Raw genomic sequence first — 20,557 nt, forward strand, 5'->3', positions numbered from 1 at the left:
TTATTAAATTTCTAATTAGAATATGAATTCATGTTTGTGATTCCCTAATAGAATTTTTTTAATTACTTTTATTATATCAATTTGAGTACGTCCATGATTATCTTTAACTGGTCTTATCATTAGGCATGAGATCACACTGCTAATTGACATCGATATTAAAGATGCATTGTTGTTGTGTGTGTTGGCTTCGTGATAGACTAATTAATATTTGAAGCAAAAATTTTTAGATCTGAGTCTATCTTATTGCAATTTTTAATAAATGAATTGAATCGATTATGTGCTTCATATGAAGTCTATCTCAACGGTGATATATATTGTGTTATATAAATATTTATAAAACATACACTGTAGTTTATGTTAAAATGACAAAACCTCTTAAAATGACACCGTGACACCACATATACAGCAATATTATAAACGCTACACAACAATCTATAGATTGCTGTATAGCGTGTTGGATATTGCTGACTGAGAAATATTGTAAACAGTCTTGCATATTGCTGGCCGTGTTTTTTACCCTTTTTTTGACACATGACAGCTTATTATTCGTCCACATGTACAAATGATTGGCTAGGAATGATGGTATGATGTTATTTTAAGAGGTGATGGCACCCTAACACTCCCCAATACACTATAATAGTTATTTTTTTCAAATTTTAGTTCACATACATAGTACTATAATGGCAATAAGCATTGTAAAAATATGGAGAGACTAAAATTACAACTACTATTCAACAACATATATAGAGCCGACAAAAACAATGCTAGTACAAAATATGCATAGCCACGAAATCGACCAAAAGTGACATTATTTTCTGTTCACAGAATCTACTGTTTAATTTGGTTCACTAAATTTTTATTCATTTTGGAAGATACATTCTTGGCAATGGGTGGTTAAAAGTAAAAGAACATGGTTTTTTTTTTGTTTTTTTTTTAAGAAAATAACAAATAATGGCATCAAATAGGTGAATGGGGATGGGGGCGAATGATTCCATTCTCTTTTTTTATAATGATAGATGAAATAATCATAAATGCATAACTAAATCTGTTTTGAAATGCATAATGTTCTCGGGCCGTAATTTTAATTAGACATGAAAATTTGAATGAATTAAATATATTAATAAATAATTGTTTTAAACTAAATTAACATGTGTTCAGTTCAATTTTTAAAAATATAAAGAATAATTCTTTTTGCTCTTTGATAACACTTTAACTATGATATGGATGAAAATAGCAACTATGTCAAATTAAAAATAAAAATTTTCAACAACTTTAATATAAGCTGTTACAATTGTTCACATCTTTCATGCGCATGTACATTACATGAATCATGGGTGATAAAAATGATATTATTAAAAAATAGACTTAAAGAACGATAACAAAATAAACACCTTATTATTTTAAACGAATACGTATATATCCAGTCAAAAAAAAGTATTGTGTATATATTATATCAGTTGCCTCATTAATTACAAAATTATGTAGTATATATTACAATTCATACTACTAGTATTTAACTTGAGTTGCATTTAAATTGATTTGTAAATAAATAGGTAAAATTTATAATACTATATACATTAATCAAATTATGTAACTATCTAGTAATAACATTATTTATATATAGATTCATAGACATCGATTGAGTATAAGTAATTTAGCTATTAAATCATATGCTATTATAAAATTTGGAATGAATGTTTTAGAGGGGGCTATTTTTTGCAAGGATTTTATATAAACATTTTTTCGAAATAAAGTGTAGTATATCTTACAATGAGATAAAAAAACAAGCACGATGAAACAAAATTAGAAGAGTGACAAGGAGAGAAGTTACTTATATTATTCCAAACTTGGAAGTAAAGTAACCACTTCACAATTTGATTTCTTTATTTAATACTAAGAGGCAACTATAGTGTATAAATATTATTTCATGAACTTGGAACTAAAGCAACCACTCTATATATCTTTTTCTTTCTTTTTTTAATGCAACTACTCTATTATTGGTTTAATAAATGCATATGAAGTCGAGGATTCGACTGATCCCACTATCATGAGTGCCAGAAAACTCCATTAAATTCGTGTTTTGGAGCTGTTGTTGACCCTATAATCACGTGTTAGCAATAGCCACTGCATCATTTTATCTTCTGACCCTGATAATGACCTTGTTCACTATGTCTGATCCTATGCGTTGCATATCCCGAATTCACCATTGTTGCCGTATGTATATAAAAAATTGAGACACGTTATTTCTTGGTAAAGATATTGACAATAGTCATGAAGTGCAGCGCAAGGTTAAGACCTGTGACTAAAAAATTCAACTGTATTAATTTATAAAAGTCTGTCTAGTTGCATTGCATATATGGCACTACGAATCTATAACTCTATGGAAAATAAAGGCGACGAATTAATTTCACCTAATGTTGACTCAATTCTAATATTTACATGAATTTAAAATTTAAAATTCAGATAATAATATATATATTTTTTTTCTAAATTCTCAAAATGAATAGTTATGACCGAAATCAAACGCGGTGAAACGACCATGTTTTATTTAATAAATAGTGTCGTTTAGTTTTTATAACAATTTGTCTAATTTTCGTTTTCAATGATCCTATTCATCATTAATTTCGCTACAGTTGAAGAAATCAGAAAAAATAAATTTCATAAACAAATAATTTTAAAATTGTAACCATAACATTTATAGTATGCCAATTTACACACGCCAAATAATCATTCACCATTGTGAATGAGAAGATGGATTCGTGGCATATCACAATTAGTTTTCTCAAATTTATTTAATAAATCAACTTATTTATTTAAAAATAAAAACAAGTCCAAAAAATTCATTTATAGTCCTCCCCACGACACAAACAGCAAATTACAAAATTGACCCGCCACGCCATCTTCCAACCACCACGCGTCGCTCTTGCATTGGTCCACGGAAGAAGACAAAAAAAAGTTGCAGTGAGTTTTTATTTGGCCAAATTCTTCACCATTTATCAACTTTCATCTGGCTGCAGTCACTCTTCAATTTTACACATATACTCCCTCCATTCCGATTAATCGCCGCTCTTTTTTATTTCAGTCCATCCCTCAATAATTATCACACATTATTTTTACTATAAATGATAAGTAAGTCTAACATTTCATTAACCCACTTTACTTACATTTTTTATTATAAAATCAATACAAAAAGTGAGTTCCACGTTCCATTAATTTTTTTAATTAACTTTTCTTTACATTTTTTTAAAACACATGCCTGGTTAAAGAGTGACAATTAATCAGAGACGGAGGAAATATTTTACTAATGCTATTTGATTGGATAGGTTTATTTTATTCTAATTACAAAAATTAATTTTTCAATAAGTAACTTTTGGTCAACTTTTTTTTTCATAATTTATTAGTGTTGTTGACTAGTAAATGGAAAAATTGGGACTAAGACCATCTCCAAATATTTACACCATATTCAAATCCATTTTTAACTATACGTCAAATAAAAAAGTAGTTTTACTCCAATTATTTACACTAAATTCAGAACTTACACCATTTTTGGGTTTTATCTCATAAATTTTTTCAGTAATATCATATTTGGTATTGTTTCATAAAAAATACTAAAAATGAGTTTGAGTTTGGTTTATGGAGTATGGTCGAGATGGTCTAATTAATCTTGAAAATCCGAAAATACATGCATCTTTCCCCATGTGCTAAAACCCTATAAATACAAGCTGTGTTCACGGGTCACCTCGTCTTCAGCTGCGATTCTCACAAACTTCAATCCAATCGACTTTCTCTCTCTAAAAACTTTGAAAAATGGAGGCTGCTGATTCCACTCGTTCGTTTCTCCGAGATGTCAAACGCATCGTCATCAAGGTAGCCAACTCTGTAACCTTTTATTGTATCTTCATTCGTCTCGTTTCTGATCTCATTTTGAATTTTTAGTGGTTGATTTTGTGGATTTTGTGCGGTGCTGTTTCATTGTATGGATTGCTCTGTTTTTGCTTGTTCATAGCAATCAAATTAATCGTTTTCTCAATCGGATGTGTATTATGCAAGTTCATGAAGTCATTGATCTGAAGATGCCATTGCTTGTCATTACTTGTTTGCTCTCTGTGAACTTGAACTCTGTTTCCAGCATTCACTAGTGTCAATTGTGTATACAATGAAATGACATTGAAGTAGGAGATTTTGGATGAAGATGTTGACTACGTTAGTGTGACTATTTGGCTTGATCTTCAGTGTTTCTAGCATTTTCTGTATTGATTGCTTCTGTCATGGTGTTAGAATGCTTGGAAAGGAGAAATGAGTTTGGTAGGTTCGCTTGTGCTAGTTTTAAGGCTGAAAATGAGATAGAGGTGTACTTATGTTGCTGAAAGAGTTGTTGTTCTTGGATTTCAAATTTTATAACAAAAATAGGTGAATAAGTAATTCCTTTTGAAGTTGAAAGATAACAGAAATTTCATTTGATACTATTATGGTTCAAAAAAGATTCACCTTTTTTTTTTGTTCTAGTGTGAGCATCAACACCGTTGTGTAAACCATTATTATGATGATGTTATTGTCAGTATGATAGATGGTGTTAACTGATGCTTCGTCTTTTAATTGTAGGTGGGAACAGCCGTAGTAACTCAAGCCGATGGGCGACTAGCTCTTGGAAGAGTAGGCTCACTTTGTGAGCAGGTGCTGAATGATTACGTTAAAATAAGATTTTTTTCAGTTGCTAATTACATCCGCAAGCCTTGTCCAATGCTTACATTTTAAAGTTACAAATCATGTGCAGATCCATGAACTCATCACAGATGGCTACGAGGTGATTTTGGTGACATCAGGTGCTGTTGGTGTTGGCCGCCAACGGCTTAGATACCGGAGATTAGTTAACAGCAGGTATTTTGGCTCCCTTTATTGGCTTGATTAAGGTTTCAGTGATTTCTGAAAGAACATATGCAATTTTTGCCTTCTAAGAATTTTTAGGAATTTGTGTTTGTTGTTTTGTTGAATGCTATATGATCAATGTTACTGGTGCTTAAATATATTACAATAATTATGTCGGACAACACTGTTAACCTCTGTTTTACCATTTTAATTTGTGGCCATCTTTTTGGTAGCTTTGCAGACCTCCAAAAGCCGCAAGTGGAACTTGATGGAAAAGCTTGTGCAGCTGTTGGGCAAAATGGTCTTATGGCTCTGTATGACACTTTGTTCAGCCAGGTACGACTTAAATAAAATAACTCTCCTGGAAGATATGCTAATTATTTTGATCTAACTTAATTTGGGATTTCCTGTGTGCAGTTGGATACGTCCTCAGCACAACTTTTAGTAACTGATAATGATTTTAGAGACCCAGACTTCAGAAGGCAACTGAATGAAACTGTAAAGTCTTTGTTGTCACTGAAGGTGGTTCCAATATTTAATGAAAATGATGCAATCAGTACCAGGAAAGCTCCATATGAGGTGGGCTATTTTATCATTGCTTAAATTTGTTGTTTTAATTAGATGGTGCACAATTTAGTTGGACTGCTTGTTACCATGCGCCTTAACTACTCAAACACAGGAAAAGATTCTACTTTTCTTTCCCGGTTTTAGTTTTCAAATCAGTTTTTTCGTGTGGGGAACTACTGTTGCAAGAGTCCAGTGATCTTTCTTCAATTTCATTAGTCCATTGGAATGCATATTAGAAACAAACTTAAGTTGACTATTTCATTTAGGATCTATGTATATAAACACTCTCTGGCTTCTTAAGTTCATAGTGGGGTACAGAACCACAATCTAGATTGGATATCAGCATATGCTTGCATATTCCTTATTTGTTTCCATTTTGTAGGACGCTTCTGGAATATTTTGGGATAATGACAGTTTAGCGGCTCTCCTGGCACTGGAGCTAAAAGCTGATCTCCTTGTTCTATTGAGTGATGTAGACGGTCTTTATAGTGGCCCACCAAGTGATCCACATTCTGAACTAATTCATACATACGTTAAGGAAAGCCATGAGGGTCTGATAACTTTTGGAGACAAATCACGAGTGGGAAGAGGAGGGATGACGGCTAAAGTAAAAGCTGCTGTTTATGCTGCTTATGCTGGCATTCCTGTTGTTATCACCAGGTATTCTGCTAACCTCCCTGTAATTTTTGCTATCTTGTTTATTTCATACGGTGCATACATTTGTTTATTACAATGTAATTCTCTCTGTGATTGAACGAGTATATATCTCCCTACCGCATAAGGAGCAGATGGATAAATAGGAAAGAGCAACATGAGACATCTAACTTGAACAAATGTGATGAAAATAACATTTTCCCACAAAGATTTCCTTTCAGCTGACTTGATACTTTCTCTGTGCTGATCAGAGCATTGCCGACACTTGTTCAAGACTTCAAGTGACTATTAAGCGACTGTTGTTGAACTTTTTTAATTGTTTTGGGTCATGCATCTTAATTGAAACTCATTGTATCTCTTGAATATTTTTCTTAAAATCTTATTTTCTATTTCCTGTGATACTTGTATCTGGTTTGGTTCTAGTTTCATTTCAATAAAGAATTATGTGAAGTCTCTGAAAAGTTGCTAATTGGAGTTATATACTGAATAGTGAATACTAGGAACAAGAAAACTAGCATCGGGCAGTCTTTAAATAACACTCATTTGCAGAAAAGTTGCTTTCTTGATTAACCTTCTTCCATTATTAGCATCTCTCTGTTAATTTTGAATGTTGATTCTATTTTTTCCCTACAAGTGATAAATTATTTAGGAGGATTGCATAAACCTAATGCAATAAAGTTCAACTGTCCAAATATTTCTCTAATAATAAATTGGGATTTTTGTACTCACTTTCTCTCTCTGATGACAACACTCTCTATCTGGATGTAGCGGTTTCGCATATGGAAATATTTTAAAAGTATTAGGTGGACAACGTATTGGCACGCTATTCCACCGAGATGCACATAAATGGGCCACAGTAGGAGAATTAGGTGTTAGGGAGATGGCAGTGGCTGCCAGAGATGGTTCGCGGAGACTACAGGTAATCATTGCTGAATATGGACTCTTTTGGTTTGTTACAGAAATAATAAGCATGTTACAATTGTATGTTGCAGGCAATGTCTTCCCATGAAAGGAGTAAGATTTTGTTGAGTGTTGCGGATGCCTTAGAGGCTAGTGAGAAGCTAATAACTGCTGAAAATGAAGCTGATGTTGCTGAAGCACTAAAGGCTGGATATGACAAGGCGTTAGTATCAAGGCTTGCTTTGAAGCCTGGCAAGGTAAGTTGACTTGATAAAGCATGTCACTTTTTAGCTGAAGTGTTGCCACCGAACTCTATATTCTCAGAATATACATTCAATATTCAGGTTTCAAGTCTTGCAAATTCTATTCGTGTGCTTGCTAACATGGAAGAGCCAGTTGGTCGGGTTTTGAAAAGAATGGAGGTCAGTAAATGGGGTTCTTATCCTCATTGCATCATAATTATTGTATTGGTTCTTATCCTCATGGTACTTTGTTTCTATAATATTGTTTGCAATTGATAAGTAGAAAAGTGGGATGTTCTCAATTTCATAGCTGCTAAACTATGGTGTTCGTAAATCCTTAATGAGAAATGTCACCTTCTAATCAGCTTCTGCCAAAAAGAGTAGCATCATGTCATTTTTGTCTGAAATAGTATCTAGAATTGTGGGAGTCAAGCTTAAGCCAAATGCCCTACGATCAACCACATAGATCATGTCCTGCTTACAATTTTTGAATGCTTAGTCGTGAAATCTGTAGGAAGTGATTTTTGTATTTATTCCAGAAATGTAATAAAAGCTATGTTCAGCATATCTATGCTATGTATGTGATGAAGTTCTGATATCTGGTTGACTTGGGTAATATGTATTCTGAAAATATTATTGTTTAGATTGTTAGGAGATAAGTGTGTAATTTTCTGATAATTATGGCTGCAGCTGTCAGAAGGATTTATCCTGGAGAAAATGTCATCTCCCTTGGGTGTTCTTTTGATCATTTTTGAGTCTCGACCTGATGCATTGGTGCAGGTAAATTACCATCTAAACTTTCCTATGTTGCTCTTTTGCATGCATAAGTGCCCACCAGTGTGCTTCATTGAATTTAATGCTTGCTTAATCTGAAAAATAATCACTCGCATTTTAGGAAGTGTTTGTTTTTTATCTTTTTATTTTATCTCTTGATTCCTCAATGTAATTTGATGTCCATGTCATTGACTATAATTTTTTTCTTCCCTAGTGTTTTCTAGTCATTTTGCAACTTAATAGAAACTATTATTCCACCTCATATTCACCTGAAGGTTTTCAAGATTACATTTTTATTCCTTGTCTCGTCTGCAGATTATCTGTATGCTAATTTTTTCATTTCTTGAATTTGCCCACCTTTTTTCCCTTCCATCTATCGATAGTGGTCTCTGGAGCTGTTAAATTTACCTTGTTATATGCATCAAACTTGTGAAACATCAACATAATAGCCTGATGTGTTTTGTATGTTTCTCATGTTTGATGATATCCGTAGGGCTTCACTCATTTTTTATAATGAGCTCAGTGGCACTTCAGATAAAATTTCTTTTTCTCTTTATCTGGACAAACTCAAAGATTTTTTTGTTTGCCTTTAAACAGATAGCTTCACTAGCAATTCGAAGTGGGAACGGACTCCTGTTAAAAGGAGGCAAGGAAGCCAGACGATCAAATGCAATTCTACATAAGGTTCGTATAAACTGTGAAGTTCTAGCACATCCCGTTGTTCGTATAAATAGTTCTGACTTCATCCCCTTGCTATTTCAGATAATAACATCGGCCCTCCCAAAAAGTGTTGGTGAAGGACTTATTGGACTTGTTACTTCAAGAGAAGAGATCCCTGAATTGCTCAAGGTTTTTTCTTTATATAGTGCTTATTTATTCACAGATAGTCTTTTTCATTGGAAAAAATGCACAATATAAGAGTTGGAATTGAACTTTAATGTTTGTGCCAAAGCTGGATGATGTAATTGACCTTGTGATTCCGAGAGGGAGCAACAAACTTGTATCTCAAATTAAGGCATCGACAAAGATTCCTGTTCTTGGACACGCTGGTAATATATACATATGTTCTACTTTTGTTTATTTTCAAATCCCGGTTTATTATTAGTCAAGCAGTCATCAAATTCTCATACTGGAAAACCATTGTCTGCTATTGTTTCCAGATGGAATATGTCATGTATATGTAGATAAGTCTGCAAATATGGACATGGCCAAGAAAATTGTTGTAGATGCAAAAACAGATTATCCTGCCGCCTGCAATGCAATGGTACGCCCTAATTCTTAAACTCTATTATAATAATTTCGAAGGACAACTGGAAAATAGAGCCTCCGTTGCTTTATAGGAAACATTGCTTGTTCACAAGGACCTTGTTCAGACTGGCGGTCTAAATGAGCTAATAGTGGATCTTCAAACCAAAGGTGGGCATCTCTTTAACATCCAACCAACCCAACTACAATAAAATTGAAAAGTACTTCAGTCCTCTTTGGGGATTAAGGGTGCTTAGCAGGTCCTCACTGAAACACTACAAGATTTGAGTAAACGGGACACGCTGATATTTATACATTACACTACTGTATGAGGTCTTACTTTTCCCACTATGGTGGCTGAATTTTGGAACAGCCAAGATTCAACGCTCTTTAGTTGTAAGCTTTTAGTTAGAATCAGTCTCTAATCACGTCTTTGGTAGCCAAAGAGCTACAGCATTTTCGTTAGACCTACGGTAAATGATTGGTTTGCAGCTGTTTCACCGCCCTCGAATGAATTTGGTCATTGCAATACTTGTTAGTTATATATACATGTGTGTTTCAGGAGTAAAAATATTTGGTGGACCTCGAGCGAGCTCTTCACTGGACATTCCCGAGGCGCATTCATTACACCACGAATACAGTTCTCTTGCTTGCACCATTGAGATTGTGGACGATGTAAATGCTGCCATTGATCATATACATCAACATGGAAGGCATGTCTCCTTTTGAAACCTTTTGAAATCATATTTGTCTTTACATGACTTTTCAATATTGTGAGAATGACATCTAATGCGGCGTAACTCTCATAATTGCAGTGCACATACGGACTGCATTGTAACTGATGACGATGAGGTTGCTGAAATCTTTTTGCGTCAAGTTGACAGGTAATTTCTTTGTCAATTATATATAACATTCAGCAATGATATTTGAAAAATGAACTTTAACTAAAATCCTAGATTGCACTAACATGACCCGTTGACATTTCAGTGCTGCCGTGTTTCACAATGCTAGTACAAGATTCAGCGATGGCTTCCGCTTTGGATTAGGTGCAGAGGTATGTTATCGTCGTCTATGTTCCACGTAGGTCTCAACAACAAACGATCAGATCAGCCATCTAATATGCATCAATCTAACAGGTTGGTATCAGTACAAGTCGAATTCACGCTCGTGGTCCTGTAGGTGTTGAAGGATTGCTAACAACACGATGGTATGTTACTTACACGATTTTTCCCTTGTGCTCAATCGATAAATTGCAATTTTCTTCATATATGCTCTTAATCACATAATGAATTTGATACAGGCTTGCAAGAGGAAAAGGACAAGTGGTGAACGGTGATAAAGACATTGTGTATACTCACAAGGAGATGAGTCTTCAAGCGTGACCGGGTGAAGCGAAGTAGTTGACAATCGTTCACAACCCCGACTGCTTGGAGGCGACAATAACATCAACTGCTAGTAGGTATAGTAGTAGGCATCCCTTTGAGTTGTGGAGAGAGAGAGACCATGTCACCCTACTTGTATTGTTTGTGTATTATTAATATTAAACAGATCTTATTAAGAGAGAATAAGGAGTGATTTAGTTGATGAGTAATGTGGTTATAAATTATTATTTGGCCAATTTACCATATGTAAGTGCTAATATTTAAGCTTAGTTCTTGACTTTCCTTTGGCCTGATGCCAACTACCTCCTTTTAGGGATGTCAATCGGGCCAGCCCACTGGGTTTCGGGCCGCGGGTTGCGGGTCAATCAGGTGCGGGCTAATCGGGTTGTGATTTTTTCGGGTTATAAAAGTTCAACCCTAACCCTAAAAACTCGGGTTTCGAGCTAGCCCAGCGGGCTAATTGGGTTGCTACCGATAAAATTAATATGCGATCAATCCAGTAAATAATGGTGATAATTAGTTATATTTATAAAATGTAAAATATTTAATTAGTGATATATTTGAGATATATGCTTAAACTTAAACATAAATACGATCATATACTAATATTTGAGATTTATGCAAAATAAAACATAAACATCAAGGTATTTTAAAGCATGTTTTAGAAATTTAAATATATTTTTTAGTAAGTTTGAAGTTTCTAATTTATATATCTATCATTATGTTAATAAAAATTTAATATATAATTTATTTATTTAATATATAAAATTGAAAGTTGTTTTTTTAGTAATCTATATCATAAAATAACCAATGAAGTGTGGAATTGGAGTCAAACAAATAGAACGACAGAAATTTTATTAGGTTTCCGGGCCTGCCCATCGGGTTTTCGGGTCTGGCCCTAACGGGTTGCGGGCTAATCGGGTGCAGGCTAGCCGGGCTGTAATTTTATCGGGCTAAAAATTTTCAACCCTAACCCTATAAATTTGGCGGGCTATTCGGGCCGGCCCACGAGTTGCGGGCTACATTGACATCCCTACCCCCTTCTCATCACAAAAATGAATGTCTGTTTTCTATCTTTTTATCTTTTTTTTTGTTTTATCGAGAATAATGTTGGCTACTTAACGTGTGCACATGAATAATCAAGTATGCGATTATGCTAATGCCAGAAAGAGAGGAATCAAACAAGGACTGATATTAAGAATTTTCATTGTCAATTAGCTAGATAGAATTGCAATTTCGTTTTGTTGATCAAACAGCTAAGGCTTTTGTAGTAAGATTATCAAAACCCAAAAAACCATGATCAACCTACAAAAATTCTCATATTAGAAAGAAAATAATAGGATTATTGTTCTAAAAAATACCTGAAAGACTATTACAAAATATATAAGGAGAAATCAGTAATACTACTACTTCTAAGGTGAAATCAAGCTTCCTTCATACTCAATGATATCATATTCCGAGGCCGAAGTCCCACACATCTCAAAACGTTTGATGAATTTCCGAGCACAGTAATCATACAAAAGCACTTCTCTTGATGTACGACCTTTGAGAACCACACAATTATCGTTCCTCCAAAAAGGAATATCATAAGTCGACCCAAAATTGCAATTCCAAAAATAATATAGGTCCACATTATTCACATTATTCCAAATAAGCTCACTTCCTTCACCGCTCGACTCAAAAACCTCCAACTTACATGTGTCCACAACAAGGATAATAAAAGAGCGCTCACCCTTTGCAAGAATCGCAAAAACCTTCCAGAACCTAAAGTACTTATCAAGTACTTGGTCACCCCGTCGCGATATTGTAATTGTTCGAAACACTTCATTCTTCATATCAAAACTTAATATAATATTTTCATGCTCTGACCTTGTGTACCCTTGCCAGTGGACAAAGGATCCATTCTTGCACACCGACTTTATGGGATACTGGATGACCAAATCTTGATCAATATTATCCAATTCACTCCAAGAATTTGTCCTTGCCGAATACATATTGGCATGTAAACAGTGGTGCACCAAGCACCGCAGCAACTGCACCACTTTATAATCTTCATCGAAACCCAGTCCCACATGATGACCACTAAAATCTTGTCTACGACAGAGAGGAGAAGGAAGTGGTAGAATCTTGAATTGACCAAGAAAAGGATTGCATAGTGTAATGCCTAACTCAACACGAGACTAGACCCTTAACCGCAGATACCCTTTGGTCGATATGCTGAAAGTCATACGACATCAATGACTTCCCGTTGTCTAGGAGACTTAGCGATACTTGTTTACGACCATAAATGATATCAGAAGTAAAGCATAGATATTCCTCCTCATCTATGTTGTTGTTACGGCGCAAGTTGTACAATTTTCTAAAGTGTGGAGAATTAATGATGTAATACCACGATTTGTGGACACCTATGAATCTCAAGAGGGATCGAACAGGAAGATGCAAGAGTATCTCAAACACCACATCGGTATTCATAGCTATGTGTTTCTATGAAATTGTTGGAATTATGTTATATATCTATTAACGGCGGTGATTAGGGTTAGGGTTATTGCTCTTTTCATATAATCTTGATTTCCATATACTTTTTTCTCTATGCAATCAATTATTGATAAACTATGATTCTATTCACTTCGGGGCTTTTCGAGTTTTCTCTATGCAATTATTGATAGGCGCATTTAATTGTCGAGGGTCTGTGATATTGTAAAAATTGTTAGTATATTTTTTAAGGGAGTGTAAAATATTATAAAGTTGCAAGATTCCTACTTAAAATAATTTGACCCCTTTATTCCTGCTAATTTGGTTGGCGGTAAAGTAAAGTTGGTAAGGAAAATGATTCATGGGAAAATGAATCCCGGGAATATGATTCTTAGTAACATTACTTTCCTGTGTTTGGAGAATATCAAGATTTTAAATTTATACTTAATTTAAACACCAAACTAAAAATATACTTATTATTATTTTATTTATAAAAAAGAATAATATTATAAATTTTTTAATAAATTATTAATTATAAATAATTATAATTATATTATTATATTTATCGTTTCGATGGATAGTTTAAATATGGATTATCCATCATAATATATAATAATATAATTATAATTATAGTTACATGGAGTATTATACTCATTTATTATAATAATAAATATAATAATTATTATATTATAATTATAACATTTACAGATATTATAATTGAATAAAATTTATAAATTAAAATTGCACTATAACTTTATTGATTAACAATGAATTTATAAAATATAATAATTATTATTAATTATATAATTATATTTTAATTATTAATAAATTATCAATTAATATTATGAATTATTATAAAATATAGTTATAATTATGATTTTAATTATAGTTATTTATTATAGTGAAATTAAGTATAATTTATAATTTTAAATTATTTTAAAATATAGTAATTAATTAATAATAATAATAATAATAATAATAATAATAATAATAATAATAATAATAATAATAATAAAACTATACTATATTGCTTAAATATGTAAGAATCCTAAAACTGGGAAAAAGAATACCTAAGAAAAGTTAAGATTCAATCCTAGAAAGTTGTACTAACTTTCCCAGTTTGATTAAAAACTGAAACAAACGCAGAAATTTAAAGTTTAAAGAATCAGATTACTTTCCATACAGAATCCTGACAACCAAACATGGCCTAATTAGTGTAAAATATTGTAAAGTTGCAAGATTCCTACTTAAAATATGATTAATTGATACTCCTATATTTCAATGACGAAATCTTTATTCAGTCAAGATTGTGTCCGTATATATAAATATACATAGGAAGGGAGGGATGTGGTATACACGTTGTAGTTAAATAATAGAGTAAAATACTATTTTGATCCTAAACATTTGCTTTTTAAAAATCGAGTCCTAAACAATTGAAATCGTCGTGGGATTTATATGATAAAAGGGTACAAATAAACAAATGAAATCAGTCTAATTGGATTATTCTCAAGCTACAACTTGAAATAAAGGGGTCAAATTAGTATAGCAATGTTTTAGTAATTTCTACTCAGAGATATCAATCGATCAAAGTGTAATACAAATTGGATAATAGGATTTCCTATATTGTGCATAAATATATAGGAATGCATCGTGTGATATACATGTTGTAATTAAATAATACCTAGATTTGATATAAGCAATCCCGGAATTATCTGTTTTTTTCAATACTATTATATTGGCTATATAATGTCTATATAACTATATTGATGATAGTTACTCTATTCATTCAGGTAGTATGTTTTTATTTAATATCTTAAATCTCTCAAATTGTACTTAATAGTATAATATTCCCTCAATTTTTTATTTAATCTAATCAAAATGATTCATTACTAAAAAAAATACATTTATTTATACTTTATCATCTGTTCAACTTTATTCTTTTTCCACTTAAAACACAAAATAAAACTAAAATGGGAGAGCAATAGTAAGAAGGTAAACAAGACCATCCTCGGTGTCACCCACCCCTGCTTCGAAGCTCCCGTCCACGACATCATTGTCATCAATTACTTTAAGAGTTCGAGCGAACGTCAGTGTTTCACTATAAACTACAAAGAAGCATTTTACCAAAGCCACTCCACCAATGTTTCTTCCATCTACACACAACCTTCTCATTCCTAGAGAAAATATATATACTCCATACGGGTCCTATTCCGATGCTTATAGCACCCTAATCTAAAATCAAGACTAAATCTCCACCCTTGAATTTTAAAATGAGTGGATGAGATTAAAGCTCACAAAATCTCAATAAATAGTAGACAAAATATCGACAAAAGGGTAATATCGTCATTTTGTTATCATATGATAATTTTCGTTAGTGTTTTTTTATATCAACATTGTGTATTACAAATATCAACAATATGACATTAGAATATCAACACAAGGACAAGAAAATATCAACACATTTTTATTGAGATTGGACATGCATAATATTGAGATTTTGCCTACAATATATTGAGATTTTTTGTTGCATTTGTTGAAAATAGCTGCTTATCAACATGTACGAAAATTGAAATATAATTTATCAAATTTCATCACCCGAACATCGTCGGAACATATGCAATTGAGATCTCGTTGGAATCCTTATTAAATTATCTTTAATTTGATATATTTTTTGCGAAAAAATAATTTAAATTGAGAGAGTTACGTAAATTTAAAGATTTAAGATGATTTTGAGGAGAGAGAAAATAGTTAGTTATAATTACTATATATAGGATTTGACATTAATACCCTTTTAATTTAATTAATAATTATTTAAATTTAAAATATATTACACTTGACATTATATTAACCACAAGATCTTCTAATCTAATGGTTGAAAATTGGTCTCAATTTGGCATTGGTAATTAGTTAGCAATTGATTACATCCCTACTACATACTACACTTTTAGATATCATGATACAGTTTGGTTCTCCTGTACAACTTTTATTTCATTAAGCACAAACTAATTAAACTCTATAAACATTACTATTAGAAAGAAAGGAAAAGGATTAGTGATCTAAAACAAACGTCTGAAATACCATAAACTAGCTAGTATTACAAAATATATGAGGAGACATAAGAAGATGATTAGAACAATCATTGATAATACTTCTAAGGTGAAATCAAGCTTCCTTCATATTCAATGATGTCATCACCATGGATCGAGCTATGTATGTTGAAACGTCGTATGAATTTCCGAGCATGGTAATCATACAAAATCACTTCTCCAAATTTACTACCTCTGACAACCACACAATCATCATTCCTCCAAATTGGAATATCATCCATCTTCAGAATTTTGCGCCTCCAAAAAGGCTTTAGTTCCACATTACTCACATTATTCCAAACAAGCTCACTTCCTTCGCCGCTCGACTCATAAACCTTCAACCTCTGACGGTCAAAAACAAGGACAACAAAAGAGTAATCACTCTTTGCTAGAACACGAAAACCACGTGAGTCATAAAACACTTCATCACCCAATAGTGATATTGAAGTTGTTCGAAACACTTCATTCTTCATATCAAAGCTCAGTATGATCTTCTTGTTCTCTGACCTTGTGTACCCTACCCAGTGGGAAAAGGATCCATTCTTGCCCACCGACTTTATGGGATTCTCGATGACCAAATCTTGATCAATATTATCCAATTCACTCCAAGAATTTGTCTTCGCCGAATACAAATTGGCATGTAAAGAGTGGTGATTGGACAGCAACTGCACCACTTTATAATTTTCGTCGAAACCCAGTCCCTCGTGATGATGATCAAAATGATGATATCTACGGCAGTGAAGAGAAGGAAGTGGTAGAATCTTGAATTGACCAAGAAAAGGATTGCATATTGTAATGCCTAACTCGTCACGAGAACTTATGCAGACTAGACCACGAGAACTTATGTAGCATAGAAGCTTAACCTCCCCAGATCTTACGCTTTGGTCGATATGCCGAAAGTCATATGATATCAATGACTTCCTATTATCTAGGAGATTTATTGATACTTGTGTACCACCAGTAAAGAAATAAGAACGAAAGTATAGATGTACCTCCTCATCTTTGTTGTTGTTACGGCGCAAGGTGTACAATTTTCTAAAGTGTGGAGAATTAACGATGTAATACCACGATTTGTGGACAACTATGAATCTCAAAAGGGATCGAACGGGAAGGTGCAAGAGTATCTCAAACAACACATCGATATTCATAGCTGTGTGTTTCTATGAAATTGTTGGAATTATGCAATGTATATATATATTAGAATTATATTTCTATTAACGGCGGTAATAAGGGTTAGGGTTATTGCTCTTTCCATATAATCTTGATTTCCATATACTTTTTTCTCTATATATGCAATCAATTATTGATAGTCTATTCTTTCCATATTTCGACCTATCTTTCCATATTTCGACCTATCTTTCCATACTTATTTTTACGAGTGTAAAATATTGTAACGTTGCAACTAATACTACCAGATTCCAAACTTGAATATGATTAATTGATACTCCTATATTTCAGTGACGAAATTTTTATTTAGTCAAGATTGTGTCCTTATATATAAATATACATAGGAAGGCAGGGTGGTTATAAAATGCAAGCTTATATATTGTACAAACTCAAAACTCTTCAACACAGCTTTAACACAATTTCAATACAATATCAACACGGTGTAAAATTTCAAGATTTTAATGCCAATACAGTATCAACACAGCATCAATCATTGACTACCGTTGAAATTCTACTGACATTTTCCCGTTGACGTTTTTTTGTGATCTGTTGACATTTTTTCAATGGTCCAGATCATAGTTTTGAGTTTGTACAATATTTAGAGTTTTCATTTCACATCCCTAGGAAGGTATACATGTTGTAGCTAAATAATAGAGTACGATACTATTTTGATCCTAAACATATGACCGAAATACGATGATTGTTCAAAATATTCATTTTTTAAAAATCGAGTCCTAAACAAATGAAATCGTCGTGGGATTTTTATGATAAAAGGGTACAAATAAACAAATGAAATTAGTATAATTGGATTATTTTTAAGCTAAAACTTGAAATAAGGGGTCAAATTAGTATAGCAATGTTTTAGTAATTTCTTCTCAGAGATATCAATCGATCAAAGTGTAATACAAAGAGACTTTTACCAAAACTATTCCACCAAATTTATGCACAATATAGGAAATCCTCCTAGCACCGTACATAATTCTAGTTCGTTTATTCGTTCAGGCTCAGCTGCTCAATCTCCTCCATCTCTAAAAGAAATAATGGAATAAATAAATGAGTAATGAAGTAGAATACTAAATATGATAAAATTTATGAAAACAAGATAGTTCTCATGCTGTGATGGGCTAAGTCAAGAACAGAGTTGATGATTGACCTCGTCCACGACATCTTCGAGCACAATAACCTGAAGAGTTGTGGGCGGACATCAGCGTGTTGGACTGTAATTGAGGCCGCATTTGGTATTCCTTCGGAGACATGTTTCTGAACCGGTGATTGGAGATATATGATCACCACAATATGGATTCTTTGCTAATCAGAGGCTCCTCTTGCTAATTGGATCACTTTTTGATAGAGGGAAACCAAAATAATCATGTACTCCCTCCGTCCGCCATTAGGAGTCCCAGTCACTTTTGTGCACTCATTTTATAAAAATAATAATAAATAATTAAAGTATAGAAATGGTAAAGTAAGAGAGAGAGTAATGTAGACAAGACTCTTGACTATATTATTCGCTCTCTTATATACCATTTTTACACTTTAACTATTTATTACTCCCTCCGTTTCGCCATAGTTGAGGCGTAACTTTTGGGCACGGAGTTTTAAAAATGAATGTTGAGTGTGTTAAATAAATAGATAAAAAAAGTAAGAGAGTGGAAAAGGTAGAGAGAATAAAGTATAAAGTGAATAAAGTAGAGAGAATAAAGTAAGAGAGAGTAAAGTAAGAAAGAGAAAAAAGTTACCATATATGGAAATGACTCAACTATGAAGAAACTTCCCGAAATAGAAAAATGACTCAACTATGGCAAAACAGAGGGAGTATCATTTTTACATAATGAGTTTAAAAAAGTTATCGGGACTCTTATTCGTGGACAGAGGGAGTATGTAATTAGAAAGAAAAGAACAGGATTAGTATTCTAAAACAAACACGTGAAAAAATACTACTCCCTCTGTACCACTTAAGATGACACGTTTTCTTTTTTAGTTTGTCCCAACTAAGATGACACATTTCCTTTTTTGAAAACTTTCTCTCTCCAATTAATACACTCAACCACTTTTTTTCACTCTTATTAAAATATTCATCATTTTTTCTCTCTCTATTTTAATACTTACATCCACCTCCTCTCTCTCCAATTAAACACTTTAACCAATAACTCCTAAAAACCCCGTGTCGGCCAAGGAATGTGTCATCTTAGCCGGGACGGAGAGAGTAATAAATACTCTTACAAAATATATAATGAAACTTAAGAAAATGATTACAACATTAATATCTCCCAGTCTAAGGTGAAATCCAGCTCATTTCGTCCTGTTGGTTTTCGGTCTTGGTGAATGGTGGCCCGGCAGATTTCTTTCAGTCCTCTAGGGGGTTGAGGCAGTGGGGCCCGTTATCACCTTCCCTTCTTGTGCTTGCAGCCGATTACCTCTCGAGATGTCTTGATAGGCTGATCATGGGGGATAAGGAGATAGTCTACAGATGTCGCAAGAAGGCACCGGTCATCACTCACCTTTCATATGCTGATGACATCATCATCTTTACCAGAGCTCACAGGGAGGCAATGGAGAAGCTGGTGGGGTGCTGAACCACTAGCTCAATGATATCTAAAGTTGAAGAAGAATAGTTGATGCGAACCCAACCGACACGCATCAAGCATCGAGCCAGCTCAAGGACGTACACCAAAAGAGGATGAGGAAGATGAGTAGGAAGATGCTAGAGTCCTTAGGTCTGTTCATAACAAGCTTAAGACTCAAAGAGGAGGCCCAGAAGGAAGACCCGGGTGTCTCGAGAGCAATACGCCAAATTCGGCTCGACCCCGCACCAAATCGGAACTGTGGGTCTGTTCAAACGCCAATCTTCCTACTGAGAAGGTGTCCAAATGCTGATCCAAGACTACCATCGACTTCATCGTCGAAATACCTTCGCGTGGGTACCTCACACGCCCCAAACGAAGTTCAGATGAGAGAGATATGGCCGTTTGACGAAAGTCGTGCAGAGCTGCCGAGGAACTAACCGTGGCCGGGCGAAAAATGTCCGGCGACAGAAAAAACGCCCGGGCAAGGCCCCAAAATGCACGGGCGGGCATTTTGGCTGAAAATGTCATTTTTAAAAGCTTTTGAAGATTATTTTCTCTATTACTTTTGTTTTAGTATAAATACTCTTTTTAGGCTTTTCATTCTCAGCTTTTGAATATTTGTAAGAGACCAATTC

At 33.6% G+C, this 20,557-nt stretch overlaps 2 protein-coding genes across 2 annotated transcripts; one reads left to right on the top strand and one right to left on the bottom strand.

Moving 5' to 3' along the window:
- Positions 1-3,719: 3,719 nt before the first annotated feature.
- LOC125224115 (delta-1-pyrroline-5-carboxylate synthase-like) lies at positions 3,720-10,839 on the top strand. Its single transcript, XM_089065486.1, has 20 exons — positions 3,720-3,867; positions 4,603-4,674; positions 4,775-4,878; positions 5,100-5,202; positions 5,284-5,445; positions 5,816-6,093; positions 6,856-7,006; positions 7,080-7,244; positions 7,332-7,409; positions 7,920-8,009; positions 8,601-8,687; positions 8,766-8,852; positions 8,956-9,052; positions 9,164-9,267; positions 9,344-9,419; positions 9,811-9,961; positions 10,064-10,132; positions 10,236-10,302; positions 10,385-10,455; positions 10,549-10,839. The coding sequence occupies exons 1-20, from the start codon at positions 3,808-3,810 to the stop codon at positions 10,628-10,630; spliced, it is 2,154 nt and encodes a 717-aa protein (XP_088921612.1). The 5' UTR covers positions 3,720-3,807; the 3' UTR covers positions 10,631-10,839.
- A 5,414-nt stretch (positions 10,840-16,253) lies between these two features.
- On the bottom strand, positions 16,254-17,336 carry LOC125224130 (F-box/kelch-repeat protein At3g06240-like). The gene has a single exon (XM_048127490.1). The coding sequence runs from the start codon at positions 17,334-17,336 to the stop codon at positions 16,254-16,256; it is 1,083 nt and encodes a 360-aa protein (XP_047983447.1).
- Between the last annotated feature and the right edge of the window lie 3,221 nt (positions 17,337-20,557).

This window comes from Salvia hispanica, chromosome 2, assembly GCF_029641045.1.
Source record: "Salvia hispanica isolate PSC_SH4W2 chromosome 2, Shi_PSC_v1, whole genome shotgun sequence".
In the NCBI taxonomy this organism is placed as follows: domain Eukaryota; kingdom Viridiplantae; phylum Streptophyta; class Magnoliopsida; order Lamiales; family Lamiaceae; genus Salvia; species Salvia hispanica.

Excerpts from the sequence above, each read along its gene's own strand:
- LOC125224115 (XM_089065486.1), top strand. The coding sequence starts at position 3,808 with ATGGAGGCTGCTGATTCCACTCGTTCGTTTCTCCGAGATGTCAAACGC. Across the intron at positions 7,410-7,919 it reads GGGTTTTGAAAAGAATGGAG|CTGTCAGAAGGATTTATCCT; the intron begins GTCAGTAAATGG and ends TTATGGCTGCAG. Across the intron at positions 8,688-8,765 it reads CAAATGCAATTCTACATAAG|ATAATAACATCGGCCCTCCC; the intron begins GTTCGTATAAAC and ends TTGCTATTTCAG.
- LOC125224130 (XM_048127490.1), bottom strand. The coding sequence starts at position 17,336 with ATGAATATCGATGTGTTGTTTGAGATACTCTTGCACCTTCCCGTTCGA.